The sequence below is a fragment of the Balaenoptera physalus genome (assembly GCF_965194825.1).
Source record: "Balaenoptera physalus genome assembly, chromosome: 19".
In the NCBI taxonomy this organism is placed as follows: Eukaryota; Metazoa; Chordata; class Mammalia; order Artiodactyla; family Balaenopteridae; genus Balaenoptera; species Balaenoptera physalus.
In genome coordinates, this window is record NC_138900.1 from 52512702 (window position 1) to 52532202 (window position 19501).

Below are 19501 nucleotides of genomic sequence, written 5' to 3' on the forward strand. Positions count from 1 at the left end.
AGGGAAGGCTGCTCTTTCCAGGCCTTTCCCGTGCTATAACTAAGAGCTCAAAGTATTAATTTACCGCCGGTGAATGAGAGCGGGTCCCTGGTTTACGCAGGGCAGTGATGGACTGAGAAAGAGCAGGGGTGGAGAAGGAGGAGCTGAGCTTTCTCAGACCCTTTTTTTCAGGGCTGTGAGCTGACCTTTGCCTTTCACTGTCCATCTTAATCCAACTTCCCAAACCTGTAACATTTTGGCTGCTTTTTACCTTGTCTGGCACATCAGACGTTTGAGCCTCTGAGCAGGGGCCTATGTACCCTCTAGAGGTTCAACAAGGAGAAGACTGGACCCTCGTCCTAAAGAGGCTACACCCTGATGGGGACACACCGGCCAGTATGAGGCTCTGTGTGTGGCTGAAATATGCCAAAGGAGAGTGTGACACGTCCCATAGTAGACCTACATTCCGCGCCGTCTAGGGGGCTCATGGAGGGGAAATGATCGTACTCTTGGGGAGGTGTGGGAGGAGCCAGTGCCACTGACAGGTAGGTAGGCTGTTGACCAGTGGGGTGTGACGAGGAATAGGGAGATCATTCCCGAAATCTCAGATATAGAGCTGTGCTGTCCAAGACAGTAGCCACTAACCTAAATGTAAATGAATTAAAAATAAATAAAACTAAAAATTCAGTTCTTCAGTTATACCTTAGCCGTATTTCAGTTGTCCAGTAGCCACACGTGACTAGTGATTTCCACACTGGACAGTGCAGATACAAAATGTTTCCATCTTCGCAGGAAGTTCCTGTTAGATAGCACTGCCTGAGGTAAATTCTGGGCCCACTTCTGATTCACCATGAAGGCGTGGTGTCTTCAACATTTCAGGGACTGGAGTTTCAGATTCTATTATGTCCTGTGAATGATGCTTTTATTTCTGTCTTTTCTTGGGTCTGAGCGAGGAGCTGAATTGAAATATTCAAGAGATTAAGTGGTTCCTACGTTCTTCTAGGCGTTCTTTTCCAAAAGAAGAAACAAACAAACAAACATACAGCCTTCCACACGTTTCAGAATGTCCGTAGGAAAGATGCGAACACATCAAGTTGATTTTTGTTGCAGTTTTTCCCAGTTAGTAGCACCTTGCAGTGCTTGAAATGGGATCTCTTTTCTGCTGGAACCTGGGTTGAGGGTGGGGGAGGGCCGGTGGTGCCTCAGTTAGGGCTGCCGCTGTGAGCCTGGCCTCTGATTCTCTGCCCCTCTCCTTCCCTGCAGTGGGCGGTGAGATCCCCCTAGACATGCGGCTCGGGGGCGGGCAGCTGGTGTCAGAGGAGCTGATGAACCTGGGCGAGAGCTTCATCCAGACCAACGACCCGTCGCTGAAGCTCTTCCAGTGTGCCGTCTGCAACAAGTTCACCACGGACACCCTGGACCTGCTGGGGCTGCACATGAACGTGGAACGCAGCCTCCCTGAGGACGAGTGGAAGGCCGTGCTGGGAGACTCGTACCAGTGCAAGCTCTGCCGCTACAACACGCAGCTCAAGGCCAACTTCCAGCTGCACTGCAAGACAGACAAGCACGTGCAGAAGTACCAGCTGGTGGCCCACATCAAGGAGGGCGGCAAAGCCAACGAGTGGCGGCTCAAGTGCGTGGCCATCGGCAACCCTGTCCACCTCAAGTGCAACGCCTGCGACTATTACACCAATAGCTTGGAGAAGCTGCGGCTGCACACGGTCAACTCCAGGCACGAGGCCAGCCTGAAGCTGTACAAGGTAAGACCCAGGCTGTCTCTGGAAGGGAGTTCATTGGATCCCTGGGTGACGGGGAGGGCTGGGGGTGGACAGACACAGAGGGGCTGGTGGCTGGCTGGCACCCTGGCGTTGGGAGGGGAGCTGGCAACCTGGCGGTGGGCTTCAGCCGGGAACTGCAGGGTCTGTGTGTGGGGTGCCTCATTTGGGGGGCAGGTTGTGTTTCCAGCAGCCCGATACTGTACATTGTTTCCTTTACCCTCCCACTGTCTTTAGAACTGGCTTTCCTCCTACCTCACATTTGCCATTTCCCTAGTTCTGGCTTTGCCTTTGGTCGCCTGTGTTTCCCCTCTCTCCTGCAGGCTTTCTGTTCTCCTTTTCCATCTGGTTATTCCCCGTTTTTCAGTCTCTTCTCCCCGGATGCCCCCTGGGGTTCTTTGTTTATGTGTATTCATTCATTCATTTATTCAACAGGCACACATTAAGCCCCAGCCATATACCAGGCCCTGTTCTGGACCTACATCCATGCACAAGGTAGACAAAAAGTCCCTTTCCTCCTAGAGCTTCCATTCTTTTGGGGGGTGGAGGGGTGGATGAGAAACACAATGGATAAATTAGATGGTAGTAAATGCTGTGGGGAAGAATAGGGTCAGGTGAGGGGCCCCTTTGTTCTTTTTCGCTCTGCTTCCCGTGTTCTATGCCTCCTTTCTCTTCCTCATGTTTAAATTTTCCTTCTTCTTGCCGGGCTTCTCCCATCCTCCTCCTCTTACTCTGTCCTCCCTGCTTCTCCTTCCTTCCCATCCCTCCTTCCTCACCCCATCCCTCCTTCTTCACCCCTCCCTGCCCCCTTCATCCTTTCTCTCAGTCCGCAGACGGTAACAAGGAGGAGGTGCTCGGATACTGTAAATAGTCCTTTCACTGGCATGGCAGAATTGCTCCAGACGCTTCTATTGATTTTCACTGGACTTTAAGCCTCACCTTTTTCTCTAATCATCTCATAATGGCTTTAGTATGAACAATCAGGTACCAATCGCCATAAATCTGCCCAGCCTCCCTCTACGTCCCTTCCACACCCTCTCCCTCTCTTTCCATTTCCCTCCCTGTTATTGTCAGTCTCTCTTCTTTCCTTTCACACCGTTTCCCACATCTCTGGGCCAGCGAGCGCCAGGTTTCCCCTCACCCTGAGCTCCTTCTTCCCCTTTCTGCTTACGGTGATTTTAAAGGGAGACTCCAAATAAGGAAGACTCTCATCCTCTCCCCATATCGGCCTCTGCCGAGATTGATACGTGTGATTGATTTTACCATTGCTCGTTCTCAGCTTGTCAAGAGACCTGTGTAACATGGATGAGAAACCATTTTAGGGAAAGGAGGAGAAAGCAGGCATGAGGTAGTGGGAATAGAATGTTCTGGAATTGACTGCTGACTCTGGCACGGATGGGCTCAAGCATTGCAGAGGGGAGGGTCTGGGCACCAAACAGTCACCCTCACCCCTTGTCCTCTGTGAGCAGGACCCTCCCTGGATGGCTTCACCGTGTGCCACCCTTGGAAGGAAAGGCTCCTTGCCATCAGTTTAAATCGGAGGTTTTCATTGGCCACAGGGTGGTGCCGGTGTGGTCACGAAAACCTGATGGAGAAACCGGTGGAAAAAAGAGTTTCTAAAGGACCCGACTGAGTGAAATTAGTACAAAGGACCCGGTGTGGCCCTGGAAGGTTGTATGCAGCTTTGATGGAGGTTGTTTAGAGGTGGCACGAAGCTGGCCTCTTCCATCTGAGGAAAAACATTGCCTTTTAGATTATAAAATGCGTGGGGTGGTAATTAACTCTTCATGCTATGGCCTCCAGTAAGAGTGGACCAGCCCTTGGATTCGCTTCTGAAGGGCCTGGAACCTGGAGGATTCGCTAAGTACATACCTTTCTGGTCCCCGGACCTCGTGCACTGGTCGCACCTGGAGGTTCGGGCTGTGGTGGCTTCCAGGGCGGACGCGAGGGAAGCAGTTGGAGTGTTTCCATTCGTGCTTTGCTGAACTAGCTCTGGATGCCTATCCCCTGCCTTAGTTGTCTCATTTTATGTATGTGTATATATTTGTGTGTGTTTTTGAAGATGGAGGAAACTCCTGCTCCAAAAAGGCAGCATAGCAGAAGCGTTAAGTATTGGGATGCAGGGTAGGATGTGGGAACCAATGCTTAGAGGGGAGGTGCCCAGGCAGTGCGTTTGGCTGGCACATCTTAGGGGTGACCTCCACCCACATTCGGGGCAGAATCCCCTGTGTCAGGAGCCGAAGGTCGTCAGTCTGGTCTCATTGGGTAACGAGTGTCCCCGTGACTCCGCTGTGGGGGTGGGGAGTTCTCCCACCCACTCCTGGATGTGACCCAGAAACTTGGCATCTCAGTGCCTGCCCCGGGCCTTTCTGTCGTACAGCGTGACTGAGATAAACTCCTCTTGTCCCCGAGGGGGGTCCCTCTCACAGGGTCTTGTGAGTCCTCGGATTTGGGGTGGGGCTTGGAGGTGTTTGAGAGTCAGTTTTTCTCTAGGCCCTGGTGTGGCCTGTGGTAAATGGAGATTGATTGCATGTTATTTTTCCTCTTGCTAATGTAATCCATTAGCCCAGCACATGCATAATCAGTTTAGAGCACAGTTAACTGGATATAATCGAGTTCTTTACTGTCTGCTAGAGAAACAGCTCCAGATGCTGCTGACCCGGGGAGGGCACCCGGCTTCTCACACACGGCCCTCCTCACTAACCCCTTCCCCAAGGCCTACCCTGACCCCCGCCCCGCTCCCACGCCACCCCACCCCATCTTGGTCCCCTGGCAAATTACTCATGATCGGTCGGCGAGATACCCACACTTGCTTTCTGTTGCATCTGCTCAAGTGGTCGTGATGCATCCGACTTCCTCGTTGGTCTCCCAACCTCTTTCCCCTCCTCTTCCTCTGGCATGCTGAAGGCGACAGAGCAGCGGTCTCGGGAGATGCAGGCAGAAGTGTAGCTTTCCGGTCTGTCCTTGGACACGCTGGTCCAGAGTCATTTCTCTTGGTGTCATAAATCCTGGCATGTACGTTGCTGGATTAGGACTGAGCTGTCTGAAAGCATGAGATAATTCCTAATCTGGACACAAGAGGGTTGGGCTAATCTGCAAAAAGGAGAAACTGGCGATACTCTCTCTCTTGCGTGGCTGGAATTGTCTAGTTTGGATTATTGTGTGAGAGCAATTTTTAAATCGAGATTAACGTTCATCGAATTCTTCCTCCCTGCCTCCTGGAAGTGAAGGGAAGTGGGGGTCAGCTGGGGAGCCCCAGGCATCAGATGGAAGCTGTTTCCTTTTTTCTTTGCTCCCAGGTTACTTTTCTGAAGTGCTCGTGATTAAATTCCTTGAGTCTTTTTTTTGGGTCTTAAGTAGCGGTGGCTCTGGTCCAGCCTCCAGTGGTCGTATGTCCAGACCCTCACAGCTGCCATTATGGGCACTGTGACAGATTGACACAGAGACGCAGCGGGAAGGCCAGGGGCCCCAGTCAGGCTTAGAGGCTGAGCTCTTGTTTTTTTGCCTATAGTGATTCATCTGAGCCGGAATGGAAGTGTGTTGTGGGAAAGGTACTTGTCTCTCATTAGGACTTGAGCTCCAGAACAGGAATTCCTCACCTTACTGCTTTCCCACATAGATGTTTCACTCTTCTCCTAGAGGACCTGCTCCCAGGCCCCTGTCTCCCACTCCTTCCCCCCACAGAGTTGCGGGGTGTTCTTGCTTGTCTTAAATAGGGGGGCAGCAGGTACTGATAGCGACTGCCCTCCACTCTCCTCCATGCTAGCGCAGATCCTGAGTCCAGTTTGTGGGTTCAGAGCTAGTGGGAGCTCTTCTGTGTTTATCTGGACTTGCCTGCTGTGTGGCTTCCCTGGTGAGCTCTCTGAAATTTGTAGTGTTTTCCGCTTGGGGGAGGAGGGTGCAGAAAGGGCAGTTGGAGATCAGTGCACACCTGCCAACTATTAGAATCTGTTTTTCACTTTGATGTTTTTCTTCACCTGAGAGTCATTGGGATGGAAATCCATCAACTTGAGCAGAGAGATTAAGACCCCACCAGAATCTATTACTCAAACAGTTCCCAGCTGAGTTTTCTTTGATTGGGCCCAGCCCAAAAGTTTCATATTAATCTTAAATTATACACAAAGAAGGTTGTCTACCACAGGTTTGAGTCTGGGCCCCATGTGAGCTGCATCGGACCAGCTAGGCAAACCGAGGGGGAGACGCCAGATCTATTCGGTTTCAAGTAGGAGGTAGAGTATGGCACCAACTGACTGAACAATACTTACCCAAATTCTCCACATAGTGGGCTTTGATGCTTGCCATCCTATTGGGATTATTCGAGGTAGAATGAAGGAAGAAACCCTCTGTCAGACTCTGCATTACTTCAGAATCCATCTTCTCAGTTCTTTCCCTGACGGGGTTCACTCTCCCAGCAGGGCAATAAATTCACCATAGGATGGATGGACAGATTGGAAGATGTACCAACAAGTCAGACAGAGGTTTGGTTTGCAATTTGCATTCTTCATGCTCCTTTATGGGTGCACGGGGTGGGGGTCTTAGGCACACATCGGCACGCTTCATGCCCACAGATGGTGACCGGCAGCCTTTGTCTTGCTTGGAAAGCAAAAAGCTGTCCCTCCTCCCTCCTCCCTCCTCCCTCCTCCCTCCTCCCTCCTCCCTCCTCGTCCTCTCCACCCTGGTGTGGCTTCATGTTTGAAGCCCTGGTACAGGTGCCATCTGGTTTCCATTGTCACTCTGGAACCAGTTTCCTCAAACCTTGCTTTCTCATTAGGTCGACTATTTTTTTTAAGTGCATAGTTATGCCTTCTTCTCTCCATACCTTGGTGCTTTCAACCAAAAATGAAAGGCAGGGAATGTTTTCCTGTGGTTGATTTAGAAGGTGTGAAGGGCCAGATGTTTTGGTAAATTTGAACACGTTTCGCCTTCATGCCCTCCATCTCCCGGAGCAGCTGGGGGTCTGAAGTTCATTTCCCTCACTTGATGGCTGGGCTCGCGGGATGGGGGGCTTCTGGGGCTGGGCTGGGAGACTGCATGCACATGGGCCCCATGGTCACCACTGGAGAGCCCGGGGGGCTCTGGCGGTGTTTCTGGCCACACGATAACTTCAAGGGGACTCTAGGAAGGTTGAAAAATCAAATCTTTTTTGGAGGCAGGGCTCCTGTTGGGACAGATTTAATCCTTCACTGCTGTAGGAATTATGGCCAACATATGATATAGGAACGTGTGGCCAACGCATGGCCAGTGGGTGCAGTGTGAAAAATCGGCACCTCAGTGCAGTCCTGCCCTCCCTCCAAAACCATCCCACCCACCTTCATCTGAATCCCTCTGGTGGGTGCCATTTCATTCAACACATTCATTCAGCTGATTGGCTTTAAGCACAAGCTTTGCCTAGATCCCTCTGGTTACTGCGTTATACACACCTTCATGTCAAGGAGGTTGGGTCATTGTTACCTTTTGGCTCCACGCTTTAGATACCAAATAATGGAATTGAAATCTTATTAGGTGTGCCCGTTTTTTTAAAAGTCCAGCAGTAAATATGCTACCTGTTGAAAAACCAGTTTCATAACCATTAACCATAACACTTTCCCCTTTTTTCCAGATGCTTTTAGTATTTTTATTTTCTCTCATTTTTCCCCTGCATCCTTTTTGTGGATGGTAAAGAACTGATCAGACCCCTTTAGATTATTATTGTATTCTTAATTATTTCTTCAAGACTGGCATCCCATGTTTACCTCAAGTGTAAGCTAATAATAAAATGTGGATTCCTTATTTTTATGGTAGAAATTATTAGTGTGAGTAATGTGTGTTCACTGTAGAAAATTTGAAAAATCCAGGGAAGTATAAGAGAAAATAATCATCAGCCTAAACCCCATCATATGACAACATATTTTTATTTCTTTCTTTTTGCATATAACAAGATGCATAAGTCATCTTACAAAATTGGAATTATGCTGCATGTATACAGTATTATACCTTAGCCCTTATATCTTTAAGTATTTTTCAGTACTTTTTAAAATGGAAGTCCTTTTTCTACTCTCCAGCTCTGCTCTCCAGAAACAAATCACTGTTGTTTAGATGATCTCCTTTTGGTTTTTTTTTTTCCTATGCTTATACTGATAGAAATATGTGTGCATGTGTGTACACATACATACTGTTCACTTAAGAAATCTTCATAGACACATGCTGTGCTTTCGGCTTGCTTTTCTCATATAACTGTTTATCCTGAAAATCATTTCAGGTTATTACATACTGATCTAGCTCACTCTTTTTAGTGGCTACATAGATTTCCATTTACTGACCAGGTCCTCACTGATGTACATTTATGTTACCTGCAGTTTTGATCTTCCAGACAGTGAGGTGTAGGGAACATCTCTCTACACTTGAGCTGTTCCAAGAAGTGGGCCTGCTGGGTTCCAGGGTGTCATGCCTGTAGATAGAGTACTTTCTAATGGCCCTTCAGAAAGAAGACCCTGTCAGAATATTATTCACATTGTTAAGAACATTTTAAATACTATTAAGTTTTAAGTATTTTAACTATTTTAAACATTTCAAGTTTTATTAAGAACATTTCATCCCCTCCCTAATATTAGGTGATGCTCAAACCCCCGCATGGTGACCTACACTACGTTATTTTTTTGTTTTCATCAGATTGGCAAATTTGTTCCAATGTGGGTCTCTTTAATTGTTAGATAGGGTGAACGTTTTTTCATGCATTTATTGGCTGTTTGAATTTTTTCCTTTTAATATTTTATTTATTTATTTATTTATTTTTGGCTGCATTGGGTCTTCGTTGCTGCCCGCGGGCTTTCTCTAGTTGAGGCGAGCGAGGGCTACTCTGCATTGCGGTGCACGGGCTTCTCATTGCGGTGGCTTCTCTTGTTGTGAAGTACGGGCTCTAGGTGCGTGGGCTCAGTAGTTGTGGCTCGTGGGCTGTAGAGTGCAGGCTCAGTAGTTGTGGTGCACGGGCTTAGCTGCTCCACGGCTTGTGGGATCTTCCTGGACCAGGGCTCGAACCCGTGTCCCCTGCATTGGCAGGCGGATTCTTAACCACTACGCCACCAGGGAAGCCCATCCTGAATTTTTAAAGAATATTTATTTATTTGGCTGTGCTGGGTCTTAGTTGTGGCACGTGGGATCTTCGTTGTGGCATGCAGGATCTTTAGTTGCGGCATGTGGGATCTAGTTCCCTGACCAGGGATCTAATCTGGGCCCCTTGCATTGGGAGCGTGGAGTCTTAACTGCTGGACCACCAGCAAAGTCCCTTGGCTGTTTGAATTTCTTTAGTGGCTTTCCTTTTCGTAGCCTTTGCCCTGTATTCATTCATTCATTCATTCATTCAGTTCATTCATTCATTTTGGGGGTTTGGTCTTTTTTCTGATTGGTTTGCAAGAGCTCTTGGTTTATCAGGGCCAACGGTCCTTACTGTGCTGTGGATGCTGCAGAAATTTCTCCGAGTCTTTTATTCATCTTTCACTTAGCTTAATGGTGTGCTTCAGCCTACAGAAACTTTTTTGTTTGTATGTTGTCCAATCTGCATCTCTGTTTCTTTATCCTTCTAACTCTTCTCTTTTTCCAGGGAGGCTCTCTCTCACTGCTAATGTTATAAAATAATAACAGTAATAGCTAGCTCCTATACGACACTTATCGCAAGCAGGTACTGTCATACCTGCTTTACAGGATTAATTGATTTACTCTTCTGTTAACCCACCTGTTTTCAAATGGGGGAACCCGAGGCAGAGGGCGTTACAAGTCACCAGCTAGTGAGTGTTGTTGGAGTGGGTCTTCAAACCCAGGCAGGTGGGCACCGCTTGATTGATAGTTTCTTCAATACTTTCTCCCCCTGTTTAAGACTTTAATTTATGAGGAATGTATTTTGTATATGGTACATTGTAGGACTCTGTTTTTGTGTGTTGTGTGATTTAGGATCATGTTTTCTTTCAAATTGGATGGTTGGTTGTCCAACAGATTCTTAAATAGCCATTCTTTCCTTGCTGATGTGAAAAGCCCTGTGTATCATCCCCCGTCTGTAGATCTTACAGAGCACCTCCTGAATACTTCGCAGATTTGGGTCAGTCCACGCATATTTCCGGAGTATTGCTTGTCAAAAGCACTGAGACACAAGAAGAGGGAACACTCAGGCGGTTCTCTTTTCCAGGCATGTAAAGCCCTGTGGATGAGATTTCTTCCTCTCTCCTTTTCCTCTTCCTCTCTGGTGCATTCCCCAGGGTGAAATTTCTTGGATTAATTACCTTCATCTCAAATACACCGGGATGAGAGAGTCTCCGGGAGAAAAGGGGACTTGAGAGAGGGACCAAATTTTTTATTGTTTCTTAATGGAGACTGTGGGTCTCACCTTTTTTTTCCTTTTTTTTTTTTTTTATAAATAAGACAGAGAACAAATACTGAAAGTCTGAGAATTTCCCTTTTCTGAAGTTCTTACTCGGATAGCATGGGGATAGCGTGGCTGTGTCTGCTTATTTCCAGGAGCAGCTGTTTTCAGCTACTGGTGACAAGTCTCCTTTTGGATTCCAGGGAAGGTGTGCCGTGGCCCCGACTCAGGCTGAGGAGCGGGGTCGTCTAATTTCAGAAAATCCAGTAACCACCGCTTTGTCGAAATACTTGAAACCCTCCCACGTCCAGTCTCCCCCGCCCCACAAATCCTTGAGCTCAAAGCCCTAGGCCTTCTTGGGAAAGAAGAATCTCAAACTATCCACCCCCTCCAGCCCAGCCCCGTGGAGAGGAGTAAGCCATACTACTTGCGGAGTCCTTTGCACGAATGCCACCTGCTGTCTTAGGGTGGTCTGTAACCCTGAGAATTTTGCTGCAAATATTCCATTGCCTCCACATTCCAGAATAATCCTGTGCGTTACACTTGCCCCAGGTAAACCCTGTCTGGAGGAAAGTGGTGCCAGCTAGCAGGGGGCAAAGACCTAAACCCAATTTTGAGTCCTTTCAACTTGCTCAGGACTTGGACTAAAAGGACAAATTTGCATACATTTAGTCCCAACAGGTGTTTCTGGTTTTTTGTTTTGAAAGGGAAATTGTAAGGGAACAATTAAGCATTGTCAGGAACGTTGTCAGAAGGCGAGAGTTTTTAAAGGATTACATAATACACCTGAACCAGTCTTTATTCCTTTTTCAACATAACTTGAAACTCTAAATGCTATTTAAGTGTAGGGTGGGAAAGGCTGTTGCTATGAAAACCCTTTCGGTAGCACTGAGTCATTTAACACTTTAATATTTAATAAAATTAGGTTTCCAGCACTTTTTTTTTTTTTTTTTTTAAGCAGCCAGGTTGTAGGGTGAACGTTAAAAATGTTAAAGACAGAAAAAGTCTGTTGCTCACAGAGATGTTGGAGGTTACTGAAACCAGCAACATCAGGCTGGTGACCCTGAGGAGCATTGAAAAGACCACAGCAGGGACCTTGGGGTCAAGTTGCCAAATGTAGCAAATAAAAATGTGAAATACCCAGTCAAATGTAAATTTCAGACAGACAACAAATAATTTTTTGTTATAAGTATGCACCATAAAATATAATTATATTTACTTATCTGAAATTCACGTTTACCTGGGCATCCTGTGTTTTCTCTGGTAACTCTTCCTCTGGATGACGAAGAAATTCTTTCCTAGTGTCCTACCAACTGGCCCGGTGGGAGCGTAAAGAGAGATAAGTGGCTTCCTTGTTGGTAAAGCCTCTGTTTTTTTTTTTTAATGGGTCCCAACAAAAGAGGAAAATTACAAAGGCCTGTAGTGATGATTTCCAATTTTTGTTATTTATAGAAAACTCATATCAGATTTTCACATTTTCTACATTAAATAAAGTGCTTTTCCTATAATGAAATCTGAAATTTTCTCCAGAGCTACTTGTTAAGATCTGCTTTTCAGTAATTTTTTCATTATTTCCTTTTATTTGAAGTGCTTTCACGTTGCACAGCGAGACGGACGGCAGGATGCCCAGTTCAGTTCGCTGCAGTCTTGCCAGAGGCTTCCACTGTCCTTGCTCACGCTTGACTCCTTGGGCCTCTTTCTGCATTGTTATTTGTATGTAAGTGGTAGAAATTCACAGCCCTTGAGCATCGGCTGTTGTACTTGTGCCCTCCCACAGGCAGGACTCTCCGAGGAGACGCTGAAAGTGGGTTTGAATCGGGACTAATCATCAAGAATGATTAAGGAACCTTCTCTAGGGTCTGTATCCTCATTTTGTAAGAGGCAAACTAGTTAGAAGGTTAGAAATGTTTATCTACCGATAGTATTTGATTTGTAACATGTTAATTAGCAGGGCAGGTTCCCAGTCCCAGGACGAGGGCCTCCAAAGCATATCTGGTCTCTTAGGTCAACAGTTTTAACCACCATTTCGTTTGCTGGGTCAGCCTGTGTGTTGGAATGGCGGGGAGAATTTCTCGTGTCCTTGCTGTCTCTGTTGAGTCTTTCTCTTTCTCTCTCTGACCACAGGCTCCTTCTTGAGGATTGTTGGGCCCTTGTAGCCGCTTCTGAGCCAACCTCTGGACTTCCCTGGGTGACGTATCACACCAGGTTGTCCTTCTTTTCCTACAGAAGACAGGGCCCTGTGGCCCCTGGTTCTGGGATGGGAGTGTCCCTGCACCTGTCACCCTGATTTGCTCTCCTGCTGCTGGTTTGGACCCCAGCACTTAGGACACCATTCCCTGGTTTTGTCTATGGGACACCAATAAATGGGAAGGGGATTTCTCCCTCTGGGTCAAAAACATTTATTGAGTCTGATTTTGTGCTGAGCCCTGAAGTAGGATTTCTGACTCAGGCTAATAAATCTTGTAACATGTTATTTAAAAACCTCTTTTGTGTAGGGAGCTCATAGTGAGCGGCACGCGCTGGGAGTGTGTTTTACCTCCAGCGTCTGTGCTCTGGGACGGGGACCCCAGCCCCTGCATCTGTCTGTTTGCCTTTCACGTTGCTCTTGCTTCTGAATCTTCGTCCTTTTGGAAGAGTGCCCAGGGAGATACGAGCAGACACCAGGTGTAGTTCTGAGTTAGGAGAAAATCACTTTCCAAAAACCTGGGGCACACAAGTCGTACCTGTGTGGGGCTGGAACTTTTTTCTGGTCTACCCTTACTTCCTTTCTCTCTTCTTCCAGCCAAAAAGCTGGAAGGATCCCACAACCAAGCACAACCTTGCTGATACCTGCCCTCCTGTGACAAGTAGGGAGGACAGAATCCTGAGTGACCTCAAGGCTTTTCCAGCAGGATTCTGTCCCCCTCAACTGTTGGAGGAGCACCGGTGTCCCCCGGCCGGGGGTTGGTCTTGTGGTCTTGCGCACGTATGTGGATTGTACTCAGTTCCTTTTTTTGGCTTTTATGTTGATGTGTCTTAGGGCCTTTGGGACGGTGGGAACAGTCATGTCGGGATTTGGTGTTTGCTCCCGGGTTCCCTTTGCCCCGTGCGAGGGAGGGCTGGGTCACTGCGGAGAACCTGCCGATGAGATGTGGATGTCGGAGCTCCTGGAGATCTAGGAGAGGCTTTGATTTTATTTACGGCAGAGGCTGGCCTGGTGGCATGACCCCGTCTCTCTTTGGAACACGTTTTGCTGATTTAAAATAGGACTCATTTGAGTTCCTGACTCCTCGTGAACCTTTGACTGTCGTGGGCCACGAAGGTTCTCTGAGCAGCATCACGTGTTTCTCCTGCACTGCGCGTATGTGTGGGGGGGATAAAGGGTCACCCCAGATGGTCACCCCCGCGCCAGGGTGGTTTTCAGGGTGACCCGCCCCCCTCTGCTGGGCCTTCCCGTTTCTGGATCTCCCTTCTCCCACCAGCTCTCGCGCTTTCTGAAATCATTAAAGGTAGATGGAGCCTGGGGAGCGTTCCTAGGTTCTTCCAGTCACAGCCGGGCCAGGAGGCGCGCGTCCCGGGACCGTGATGTCCTCAGTGTCCTAGACGTGAGTCAGTGAGTGCGACCCTGCAGCCGGCTGTGGTTTAGGAAGCGCTGTGGGGAGCGATTTGGCTGGAGGCATCTGCTTGTGTGTGTTTCTTTCACTTCTGGTTTTCAGATTAGGATCCAAGCATTTTTCATTATTATTATTTTTTTGTCCAGTCTGGGTTTCTGTTAGTGATGGCCACAGCTGCCAGTGTGGGAAGACCAAACCATTTCTCCAGGGACAAGAGTTCTGTAAAGTCAAGTCCAGTCTCGTCGTGTCCAACTTTGAATCCATATCCCACCTCTCCCATCTCCATCATCTTGCTGCGGTCGTTTGCATTTCTGGGCCTTCGCCACTTTGAGTTTATCCAGAGTTCAGGCTCGGGGCATCTGTGGGTTTGTTCTGAGGTGGCGAGTTCTTGAGTCATTCTTCCTCTCTGACTTTTTCCTCTCCGATGTTCTAGCACCCAGAGGACCCCAAAAGTCACCGAGACACTCCTTCTGCATTCTCAGTGCCTCCCACAAACACTGTCACATGCTTTTCTCCCTTTCCTGGTCTACTCTTTATTCCTCTTGGTACATGGCATTTGGAATAAAATCTCACCTGGGGAGGTCTCAGACAGCAGCGACAAAGCCCAGCTCCACTGAGGGGAGACTAATTACACAGCTAATTAATCCAACAGATGTCACTGTAAATGCTCGTTTCTTTGTAATTTGGATCTACATCGCCGAGATAGGCTTTGGGCCCCGCTGGAAATGTCCTTTTTATCAGACTTTAAGGAATAGCATATTTCCGGCCTCGCCTTTATGCTCTTGTGACACATCCCTGGTTTTCCAGAAAGCTCTCCCCCACTACTGCAGTCACAGATGGTGTCTCTGCCCTGAGTGCATGTCACACCGTTTGCCACCAGGCTTGTCTCTTGTCTCATGTTGTTAGTTTGTTTCTCCAACTGGTTTGTAAACCTCTTCAGAATGTCAGCTGCCTTAACCAGTGTTTATCTCTCGAGAATGCACCATGACACAAGACAAGCAGACACCCAGAGATGGTCACCAGTTTCTTTCCCTTTGCTTCCTTGTCTTTCCTGCAAGCAAGTTTGTTTGTGATGAATGCAGCTGAAGAGTATTTGAAATATCAGATGGTGAAGAAGCATAGAACACCTGTGATGTGGTTAGTGAAATCGAAAAACTCACAGATGGAACAACCAAAGGGTTCTTGGAGGCGGGGGAGGGGTGTCGGGAAGCAGGAGGGAGGTGGTGATTTTGTTCCCTCCCTGCTCAGTGGTATGAGTGGAACAGACAGGATGCAAGGCTCTGCTTTCTGCAGGCGGCCTGGGGGCGCTGTGCGCCATCGCTGGTGGTCCTGGGCCGCAGGCTGGCAGCCTGTGCCTGCAGAAGCTGACTAGTTCCTAGTGGGGTATTGCCACCCGCCCAAGGCCGTGATGACTGAGTTCTGTTTGCTAACGTCCCCTTGACCTCCCTTGGTCATGCCCGCCTGTGAGTGAAGTCACAGTGTCCCCTCCTGGCTTCCGCGACACCAGTCTTCTGGTTTGTCTTGTCCCTCTCTGGCCCGTCTCCTTGGTCCCCTTGCTGGCTTCTCTTCTGTTATTTACAGTAAATGCTAGAGTCCCCAGGGCTTGGCTCAGGCCCTCTTCTTTTTTCTGTTTGTAATTCTCCCTAAGCGTCATGCTCAGCTTTTAAACAACATCTCCCTTCTGGTGACACTGGAATCACGGTCTCGAAGCCTGGGCTCTCCTTCTATCTGCCTCTGTACTGAGCCCTTCCGGTGAATGTCTGATAGTTGACTCCTCAGACTTAGCATGGCCTGAAGAGAAGTCTTGCTGACCATGTAACTCCCAAGCCCCTTTCTCCCCTGGGCTCCCTTGGTCAGGGCCATGCCAGTCTACCATTTGTTCAAGCCTGACAGCCGGGGGTTATCGTGGCCACCTCCTTCTTTCACTCCCCTGTAGCCAAATCATCACTACGTCCTGCTGACCCCACCTTCAAAATATGTTTCCACCACCTTCCCCATTGTCTCTCACTGTGTCAGCTCTCTCCTGGCCGCTACTCTTGCCCCTTACAATCTACTCCCCATGCAGTGATTTCATGAAGAGGAAAATCAGGTCATGTCACTCCCCTGCAAAGACCCAACAATGGCTTTCCATCCCACCTAAAATAGAAGGCAACCTTTCTACCCTGGCTAACAAACCTCCTTGTGACCTGGGCTCCACCTGCCATACCAGCCTCATCTTATAACACCCCCTCCCCTTCCCATGACACTTCAGCCACACTGGCCTTCTCACTGTTCCTTCAGCGGGCCAAGCTGGTACCTCCTGCTGGGCCTTTGCACTTGGGGTTCCACTGCCTGGAATGTGCTTCCTTGACCTCGACATCCAGCTCTAGTCCTCAGAGAGGCTTCCCCTGACCACCCACTCTCAACTAGTGACTGAGAGTAGCTCCATCTGAGTTTACTTCTCTGCGTTGACAGTTACTATCTATTTTTTGTATTCATTCATTTATTTATTTGTCTACCAAAAGATCGGCTACCTCGGTTGTCTTACTAATGGCTATATCCCTGGCATTTAGAACAGTGTCTGACACCAGCTCAGTAAATACTCATTGAATGACAGAAGTACTAGCAGAACGTGCCCATGGTTTCTCCTCTGCTCTAGGATCTAGTATAGCAGTGTAGTCTGAACACTTGGCTTTACATAATTGAGAGTCCAAAAGCACATGTCAGAGTAAACTGGATGTCATGTGTGGACCAGAGCTTTCCAGAGCTGTTTATAACCATGTTACTTACCATCAATTTTGTGCAGCTTTTTTCTGTATTGACCCACTGGGAAACAGTCCTGGGACTATTGTGCAGCTTGTGTCCAAGTATTTTGAAAATTCCCACATGCAGCTGGCCTTGGCTCTGTGTCCCCAAATTCTACCAGCCAGAATCACACCTCTTTTCACTCAGCAGTCATAGAGATTGATGTTGAGGTAGAAAAAGTGGTGGCACTTTCCTCCTACTTCATATTATAGTCTATTTTTATAGTGGTCTTTTTCCTCTACTCAATTACAAGACCCTTTACAGCAGGATTTGTTTATTCTTATCCAACTTTGTATCCTTCCCAGTCCTGCAGGTATTAGATAGTCAGTCAGTCAGTGTCAATTGAAGATTTGATACCAAAGACAAAAATCTAAAATATAGAAACTTAAAGATTAGGCTCAGTCCTGAAAAGGCTGCTCCTTCTGTTTCCTTAGAATCTGCTCTGTTCACTCTCCAACTCTCTGTGTCTAAATGATGCTGCTTAGCCCCATATCTGGTTTTCTCCAGGAGAACCACGTGGCAGAATGTATTCCCAGTAAGAGAGGAACTCCAGTCTCCTGCCCCACGTTCAAGCTGCATATCTTTGAACACCTTTAAGGAGCAGGATAACGTACTGGCTTCTTTAGGGCTGTGGTCTTAAACTTTGTAAAGTTTGTTGACTAGAATACAAAAAGAGATACATTTTAATTGGTGACCCAGCACATACATATAGAGAGATATTTTATATATATAGCTGAAACAAAAGTTTTACAAAATAATTTTATCCTTACTACATGTGCTGCATTCTGATACTTTCTTTTCTGTCCTATTCCTTTTTTTTTTTTTTTTTACACAAATGCTGGTTGTATTCATGGCATGGATTTTATGATTCACTAATGCAATGACTCTCTACCCAGGGAGGAGAGGCCTGCCTGGCCCAACCCTCAGAGATTCTGATTTCGTAGACTGGGGGTTTCTAATAGCTCCAGGTTCAGAACCACTGCACTGAAGGATCAGGAACTGCAGTTTGAAAAACATTGTCATGCAGGACACAAAGAAGAGTTGATCGGTGCTGGCAGATGTGTACACCAAAGTTATCCAAGTCTGGAAGGAGTTAGAGGGAGAGAGAAATCACAGCCAATTGGTTAGATCAGAACAGACCTCCTGGAAGGAGGGAAGCTGGAGTTTGTTTGGGCAAGCTTTGAAGAGGGAATGATCACATAGACGGGCAAGCTGGACAGAGGACAAAGGCAGATTCATCTCTTCTACATACTAAACCCGAGGCCGTAATTCTAAACTGATTTTTGTAACTAGTCCTTCCTTTCATGCAGTGTGGTGGTCACTATAACTTCCCCAAAAAAAATCAGTGTGAGCCAAACATTTCCTACTAGTAACACACTGGAATTGGGGCCTCTTCAGTATTGTATTAGTAAGGAAGTCTGCTCATATAATCTGTTAAAATAATAAAAAAGATTTTTAAAAAGTACCGCATAAACAAATATTGAACTATAGTTAACACCATGTGTGCTAAAGTATTTGCGGGGGCCGGGGGGGCAGGTGTAAAGTGTATTTGTCTGCAGTTGACTTTGAAATGCATCAAAAATGGAAGCTTCATTGATAAATGGATAAAAGGATATTACATTTATAAATATATAGAGCAAACTAATATATATATACACATATATATGTACACATACATATACAAACTAATATATATACACATACACAAACTAATGTGTGTGTGTGTGTGTGTGTGTGTGTATATATATATATATATATATATATACAGCAAAGTATTAGTTTTAGCATCTGGGTGATAAGTGTCTAGTATATGATTTTTTTTCAACTCTTCTCTATTACTGAAAATTTTCATAATACAACATGAGTGTAGAATACTAAAACCTGATGGTTAGGTGGTATTTCTACTCTGAAGTCCACACGTGGAGGCTGCAGGTTCACTGTGAGGTCTCTTCTCCACCTGCACTGTCCTCCCCTCTGCCTTCCCACGCAGATGTTCTGTTGTGTCTCTGAAGGTAGGGCTCAGGTATTTCTCTCTTTTTCAGGCAAGCACATATATTTCGCTGGAGGCAGAAACCCTCCCAACTGAGAGGTCTCAAACCACTGCAGGAGAGGCAGTGGGAATTGAACAGGCTCTTGGTCATTCCAGAAGTTTCAGATGCTCACTAGATGCCAGGCGCTAGAAAACTTCCAGATAGGCTGCCCACGTGTCTGAGGGGAAAGCCAGGTAGCTCTTGGGGTTTTAAAGAGAGAGGGGCTCCCTGGTGTCAGGCTGCCTGGGTTTGAATCTTAGCTCCTGCCCTTCACAGATGTGTGGCTTCGGACGTGAAACTTAATCCCTCTGTGTTCTTCCACTGTGAAACGGGCTCCTGAAACGACCTGCCTGGTAGGACTATTGAGCGAGTTAAATGTGATCCTACGTGGGACGTGCCTGCAGTGTAGTCGGCACACGGCACAAAACAATTTGCTCTTCTCTAACAGTGCCACTTTCCTGCGTTAGATTTTCCGTTGTCTTATGTAGACCACATAATTGAAGTTATTTTATAATTTGGTTTTCATTAGTTTTGAACTTGGCATGCTTTTTGTTTGGGGGACAGAAAGGCTGGTGGGATTTTTTGGTTTGCAGGAGGGAGAAAGAATTTCCCTGGAGAGATGTGACCAATGTGTAGTGAAGACTTTGGGCAAGTAATTTAACCTCGGTCAGTCAGCTGTGGTCCCATCGGAAGAATGAGGGGCTGGGAGGGACCACTGAGTTCCCTTTCAACACTAAGAGTGTGTGTCTGCAGGATTTTTTTTTTTTTTAAAGGAATACATCAGTCTCTTCTATGTAATGCAGCGAGAAGTGATCTAGTGAAGTACTTAGGAAAGTTAGAAAGTGATCCAAGTCCAGCTTTATTTTGGCTACTCCTTCTTCGACTCCTTCTCTGAGACGTGCCTAACAGGTCTTCAGCTGGGAGAGGAAAGAGCAGTGAAGTTACTTTTACTGACATAATTTTATAATGTTGTCCTGCCTAACCTGGGGGACCTTGGGGACTTCAGAATTT

General features: G+C 47.1%; 1 protein-coding gene across 3 annotated transcripts in view; it reads left to right on the forward strand.

The window, feature by feature from the left end:
* The window catches only part of ZFHX3 (zinc finger homeobox 3), a 428452-nt gene that overhangs the window by 260283 nt on the left and 148668 nt on the right, over window positions 1-19501 (forward strand). For all 3 annotated transcript variants that reach the window (XM_082436143.1, XM_082436142.1, XM_082436141.1), the window contains one exon: window positions 1243-1739. In XM_082436143.1, coding sequence (XP_082292269.1) covers window positions 1243-1739 — 497 coding nt within the window. The remainder of the gene's footprint in view (window positions 1-1242; window positions 1740-19501) is intronic.